This window comes from Sesamum indicum, linkage group LG6 (genome assembly GCF_000512975.1).
Source record: "Sesamum indicum cultivar Zhongzhi No. 13 linkage group LG6, S_indicum_v1.0, whole genome shotgun sequence".
Lineage (NCBI taxonomy): Eukaryota > Viridiplantae > Streptophyta > Magnoliopsida > Lamiales > Pedaliaceae > Sesamum > Sesamum indicum.
In genome coordinates, this window is record NC_026150.1 from 21,288,525 (window position 1) to 21,295,701 (window position 7,177).

At 36.2% G+C, this 7,177-nt stretch overlaps 2 protein-coding genes across 2 annotated transcripts; one reads left to right on the forward strand and one right to left on the reverse strand.

Moving 5' to 3' along the window:
* On the forward strand, positions 1–2,638 carry LOC105165326 (protein OSB4, chloroplastic). The gene is made up of 5 exons (XM_011084300.2): positions 1–495; positions 1,490–1,628; positions 1,708–1,792; positions 1,892–1,998; positions 2,207–2,638. Exons 1-5 carry the CDS (start codon positions 104–106, stop codon positions 2,393–2,395), a joined length of 912 nt encoding a protein of 303 aa, XP_011082602.1. The 5' UTR covers positions 1–103; the 3' UTR covers positions 2,396–2,638.
* LOC105165325 (auxin-induced protein 22D-like) lies at positions 2,808–3,951 on the reverse strand. The gene is made up of 3 exons (XM_011084298.2): positions 3,782–3,951; positions 3,468–3,673; positions 2,808–3,349 (listed from the first exon to the last, which is right to left on the reverse strand). Exons 1-3 carry the CDS (start codon positions 3,949–3,951, stop codon positions 3,177–3,179), a joined length of 549 nt encoding a protein of 182 aa, XP_011082600.1. The 3' UTR covers positions 2,808–3,176.

Here is a 7,177-nt window from a genome sequence, read left to right on the forward strand (position 1 = left end):
ATCCATCTTTCCTCCTGTACCCATACCCACCCAAGACACTTTCGGGCCAGCGGAACCGAACAGGGCAGAGGATAAACAAACATCAACCGGTATCCCAGCTGCAATGGCTGTAGAGCAAGCCCTAGCACCGAACAACTCCCTTCTCCTCTTCCAAAACCCTCGTCCAGTTTCGTCTTTTCCACAGATTTCGCTCAAGCCTGAAGCTTTACGAAGGTTAGCGTCCACGGCCCGCATAAAATGCTCCTTTGATTATAATGGCAGTGCTAGTAGTACTGCGGCGGCTAACAGTAACGGGCTTTACGAGTACGAACGGTATGCACCGGCGGGCCCGCAGTATCCTAGGCCGGTTGAGATTCAGTGGAAAAAGGAGCTCTGTAATTCGGTGCAGCTTATTGGTGTAATTGGGGCTCCCGTTCAAATCAAACACCTTCCTTCCGGAAAGGTTCTTGCTTGGTCCCGCCTCGCCGTCAAGAAATCCCTGACCGACACACTCTGGTAAATTTTCGTCTTCTTGTTTTAAGTTCTTTCCTATTTTCGATAATTTCATAGCGTGTAATAATGGTAGTATGTCTTGTTCTAATTTGAGAACCTTTGCAACTTTAAAGTGTCTACTCTATCTGTTGTGTTTGTGGAGAATTAAGTCATTAGCCGCATGTTTGCCTTTATAGCCAAAGCATGAAATCTGTATTTTTATTTTGAAATATGAGATTTTAATGGAGCATTAGCACTTCTTTATGCTTCAGCTCAAGTGTCAATCACATATGGAAGTCTATGGTTCTGTCTCTGTAAGACAGGGAATTAAGCAATTTCCACATGGGTGTAGAGGATTTGCCAGAAAGAGATGAAATTTTATAATCCGTAGACGATTGTTTATGGATGTTTATATGTAGAAGCAGAGGGGTGTTTCTGTTGTCAGTGATTGAAAGTGTACAAAGACAGGTAGGATATGTATCTTTCTTTCGAATTTCTTGCTGAAATGAATTTGTTGGCCTTTCCACGCACAATGGCTATAGAGGCTTTGGTTGCATTGGAGGGTGTTGTAAAAGCCATGTGTGTTTGAAGATGGTTTAGTACTTGGCTTTTTCACTGTCAAATGTAGTGGTCATTACATATCCATTAGTTGTCTGCTATCAACTCTTATTTGCCTATCGACAGCCCACATTGCCAGACGGGAGACATTTGAGTTTTCTACTATATAATAATATATGGAACTTAGGAATCCAATTGTCAAGAGATTGAATAGTCTATATCAGCTGGAGGAGAGGTTATTTCTCCGCAAAGGAAGTAAAATTGTAAAGTGTCTAATCCTTTACCCTTTGAACATACTTCTCAACCCCTTTAAACAATTTTAATTATGTCGTAGAAGAGCTAGCAAATAGAATTTGCTAAAGGGCAAAGGAGAACTACTATGCACATGTGATGTTTAACAAATTCAGCTGACAGTTCCATTTTAAAGATATAAACCATGTATTTGATTGATATTTTTCAGGATTAACTTGACGTTCTGGGATGAAATGGCTCATGTTGCTTTTCAACATGTCGAGAAAGGCCAGCAAATATATGTCTCTGGTCGTCTAGTCTCAGATACAGTTGAAAATGATGAGGGGAAGCAGCAAACATACTATAAGGTTTCAATCCTGTTTCTAAAATATATTCTTCTTATGTCTAATTGTTGCCTAATACAGATTTTCTATCATCTTTTTTCAGGTAGTTGTTCAGCAACTGAACTTCATAGAAAGGAGCCTCTCATCTGTTCCATTGTATAATGGTGAGTCCAGTTCTGCACCACCAGGTAATTATTTCTTTCACATGCCCCCTTTCATGGCATATGGTTCTCTTGGTCATGCACATGTTCCATTTTGAAGTTTGATTTTCGTTGATCCATTTGTAGGGAGAAAGCAAAATTATTATGCCCCAAATTCTACTGGCTCCACAGAAGAACTCTGGCAAGCGTTCTTTGCTAATCCAATGGAATGGTGGGATAATAGGAAGAACAAGGTAGCTCTCTCACTCAGGCTTAAAATGGCTAAGAGACTGGTGGTTATTTTTTTGCACCCCTTGTTGATTCTTGAAAATGTAACGCCGATCAAACTTATGGAATCCCAAAAATCATCTATAATCTGCATCATATTATGTGTTTTTCTCTCTAATCTGTTTCATCACTGCTTCTATCAACATCTTTCCTTAATACAATTTTGAACAACAGAGGAGCCCAAACTATCCAGACTTCAAGCACAAAGACACTGGTGAAGCCTTGTGGGTTGAGGGCAGGTACAATCCACCATGGGTGAAGTCGCAACTTTCTGTACTCGACTCAAGGATGGAATCATTTCATGAGCAAAATTCTAACACGCGCGTAAATTTTATGTCCGTTGATAATCTCGGGCCCTTTTAGTTTGCTCATCGTGCTGATTGAGGCACGTGGTCCTAAATCAAATATTGTGTATAGTTTTGATTGTTTACCACACCTTGGAACCGCCATAGCAAGACTCCCATCTTTATGCTTGTACAATCATGTCAAAGTATTACAGTGTGAGGTTCTCTTTGCTTTTTTAATTATTGGTATTGTAGTTTTCTTTTATCTCTTATCTATTAGGCACACTTCATGATTTCAATCATTAATGATCATTTCAAGAAATTCTAACCCAAGGGAAGGAATTACCGATTTCTGATCTGATAATCTGAATGTTGTGTTGAGGAGACAGCATCCTTCAAATAAGTTATGGACCCTTAATATTCATACTTGGAGATTGATTTGGGCTCGACTTGTATGTGGTGAATTATCTACCTTAACAACAAGGAGAAAAGAAGCAAAAAGAATCTTGAAAATGGCATTTTCGTGGGTTATATATTGTATAATATCACCTATCTATATGCTTTACTCCTGTAGATACATTTCTAATTTTCTGAGAAACACAAACAAAATGGAAACTCCAAGAAGTCTATCATTTGTACAAAAGATGTGCAGACCCTTCTGCTCCCCTGCAATTTCCATCCAGGGCCCGAGCTTAAATCCATCAGAGACAAAAAAAATCATCCATGAACCTCTATGCCTCTTCCAAGCTGCAGATCTCTGTATCTGCCTGAATTGGTTGAAGAACCCTCAATCAGCCCATCAAGAAGAGTTCCCCCTTGAAAACTCATAGATATGCAACCCTCCTCTCTGACCATTGCATCTAGAGGCACCCCAAGCCTTTAGCTTCAGACCCTTTCATGATCCTCAGCCTTTTGCAAGAAGTAATGAACATATCCCATGGCACATCTCCCACAAGCATCCAGTCCCCATCTTTGTCTTCATAAGTTGGTGCATATTCAGATCCATTGTACCCTTCTCTCTCTGAGTACACACCTGCAACATAGGGGAAAAAGATTTAAGTACAAGATGAAAGATCAAGAAAAATTCTACATATTCCACTAGCTTTTTAACATCCTCAGACAGAATATATGTATAAAGCTGAGAATTTTACCTATGGTACACTTGAACATGTTTTCTAAGGCCTTGAGAAGATCAAAGTAGTTCTTGTAGCACTTGAGATCTATCTTCCTTAGATATGGAGCTCCATCCATGCTCACTTTCACAAACATCCCAGATCCATCGGATTCGGGTTTTTTCTGCTGCTGCAGCACATTTTTCCGGTAAGATCTCACCGGCGGCCACCCAACCACTTGAGCCCTGAAATAACAAAAAGTATTTTCACATCAGCACCCAAGAACATACCATATAACATAATAGATTATCTGTCTTTTCACTGTGTATAAGTAAGTGAATGTTTCAACTTACTTGGGAGCTGAGGGGCCAGATTCTTGATGTTCAGATGAACTATCCATTTCAGATGAAGATCTCTTGTTTTTCTTCACACAAGACGAAGACTGTTCCTCGGATTCATCTCTTCCGGGCAACCCTAATCTCAGCTCAGTTGCCTTCAGATTCAGATCGCTCTCGAATTCCATTTTCTTCAAAATTAAACTTCTTCTGATCCCTTCTTCAAAAACTGTATATACGTATGAATTTCAACTCCCCCGTAGAGAATCCCTGATTTTCTCGCAAATTTCCGGCGGTGAATTCCTGTGTATGTTTCAGCAAATGTTGAATGGGGTTTGTGAGGAATGAGCACAAGTTTTATAGGATGGATAGGGTGAGACAGCATCGGGGCGACTTATTCTCCGTGTGCATGAATTTGATGACAGCTGAATCCATGGTCCCACGGCGGTTTTGTCGGCGGGCGGTGGTGGGAGGCCAGCCCACATGTGCGCGTGGGGGGGACGCATTGATAAGTGCGTGTGAGTGTGGGGACAGGGATTTGTGAGTACAGATAGAGATGTTGGGAAAAGGGGTGGCAGCTTAAAGTCTGACTCCATGGGTGGAGGGACAGAGGTGGGACAGCCGCAACCGCCGTTCTTGAAAGGTTCTGGTCCACCCTTTCGCGGCTGAGATGAGTTTTTGAGGAGGTGGTTGTACGGGTCAATTCAGGCTCCTTGGATCATCATCCTGTCATTTTCAGTTAAAATTGTATTCCACTCCACATAATTTATATTTTTATTTTATTATGAAATTATAATAAATAATAATATAATTAATCAATTTTAATTTTTTTCAAATACTTTTATTTAATTTAAATGAACATAAATAAAATAAATTGATAAAAAAAATTAAGAAATAATTACTTTGTATAAAAATAAGTACGTTTAAGGGTATTTTAGATACATATTTTGTTAATAAAGTATAATTACTCTACTCGTCTCATACTTAATAAATAGTATTGACACATAAATTATACGTATATTTTTTCTCAAAATAATTTCATATACATTCTTAACATGAAAAAACAAAACCAAATCAGATAAACCTTTACACCGCATAATTACATTGCCCTTCCCTGAAATTTAATGTAATTGTACGTAAATTTTCGGTAGGTTGAAAAACTAAAATTATATATTTTCTGTATTATTTATTTCTGTCTAACAAATAAACTATTTCTATTAGTGAAAATCTATCAAATTTATTGTTATTTGCAAACAAGTCGAATAAAAATCTATATTTACTTTTAATTGACTTATTATCGACCTCTTATAGGTCAAATAAATCTTTTTTTATCAGACTATCTTTATATAGTATTTAAATTAAATCTATTTATTAAATAAAAAATAAATATTATAAATACTAAATATAAGTGTAACACACGCACTACTCTACCCCTCATAAATGGTCTGCCTTTGATATTTAAAACCATTGTCAGGGAGTCGGGTTGACCGGGTTCGTGGGTAAAATTAATATGGGTCGAACCGCGGGAAATATGGGTAACAGCCCATGTGGTGCGGGTCCAGTTCTTGCCGGTTGATGACCCCGCCTTACTGCCAACCATGTGGTTTTTAATAATGGGCCCCATCCCAATTTGGACATGCCCAACTCATTTATTGACCTTCACCCTTTGTTCCTCTTCCTCTGCCATATGCTGCAATTATTTACATCCTCATCTCTTGAAATTTTACAAAATAATTATACTATTTCTTCTTTTATAAAAATATTAATTTAATCAAGAAAATTTTATTTAATATAATATAAATTAATCGATCAAAAAAAATAAAAATAATTCAATCAGTGATAAACTTAATTTTTCATTTATTTTTTTAATTAATAATAACAAATTTGGTGAATTTTGATTAATATAGAAAAATCTATTTGGTGGATGGAAGCAAAGTCAATAATTCTAATATAATTTTTCAAACCACAAAAAATTTATGGATAATTACAACAAATCACAATATACAAATTTCATTAAATATTTCAAACATCACAATAAAAAAATTTCATTAACTAATTCAAACATATCTTCACTCACAATAAAACCTATACAAATAAAAACACATAAATTTTCACTGAAAACTGAAAACTCGTGATGAGAATGTAAACAAATTAGGTTTGTCAAGTCATTATTTTTATCAAAATTCAATCAACTATAGAGAAATTATTTATTGTATTGAGCAGTACCTAAGACACATCGTATCAATATTTTTAAAGTATTAATATATTTTAATTGCAAAATCTTTAACTCCCTCTTTGACCTTGACCATAGGTAGTTGGCTTGATGATTGATCTCGGTGAGTTCCACCCGTCTATCTAAAGATGGACCTTTTATATGGGTCATCCGTTCGAGTGGCATCCGTGTAGTCAGTACCACTTGTTTCTGTCTCAGACGACTTTTGCTTAGATAGCTCAGGAGTGTTTCTGTCTCGGACGACTCTTGCCTAGATAGCTCAGGAGCTTCCTTAAGAAGCCACTGGCGCTTGCTTTTCGTGCGTGGGCAAGTTCCCTTCGGAAGAAGAAGCCAATCCAATCACCAGACAGAGCGAAAGGGGGATGAAAAGCAAAGCAAGGAGAATAGAGTACTCTACCAGTCTGGGGATGCAGAGCTCTATTCTTACTTCTGGTTTCTTTAAGAAACTAACTATTGTGGCACGTCGTTCAAATAATTTTTTATATTTTAAAATATATTATAAATAAGATTAAAAATATACAAACCAATATACTATATTAATAAAATAAAAAAATAAAAATAATATTTATCAATTAATGTAAATTTTGAAAAGTAGAGTAAGTTAGTTATTTCATCATAAAAAGCATTTTTAACCTCACAAAAAATGAATACAGCTATATCATTAATCGTCATTTACGAGTGTAGGAGATTTTTTTTTTATATTAATATAGATAAAATAGGAGAATTATTTACCAAGATATGATTTGACTTAAGTAGTTATTTTAAAAGGGGGAGGTGTTGAATACCGTTTTTGCAGTAAACATAAAAGCGCATTTAACTGAACAAGCAAACTTAAAATAATTGCACTGCAATAAAACAAAATCGCAATTTTGTCGCCATAACTTTATCAACATCGCTTTCGTTATTTATGTTTCTTCCACTTATACATACATTTATTTATGGATAGACATAATACTTAGAAGATCACTTTTTTAGTATTACACGCAAATATTTGCATGATTGGATCAGCATTTAATCCCGATCGAGTCAGATTAAGTCAAAAACTATGGGTTATGTCATTAATTACACACAGTTTTAGTGATTATTTTAATTAAATGAATTATTCATAATTGGTCGTTGAATCTGAAGTCATTGCGGGTCTGTTTGAATCAAGACAAGATCAGCTTAAAATACTTCGAGAC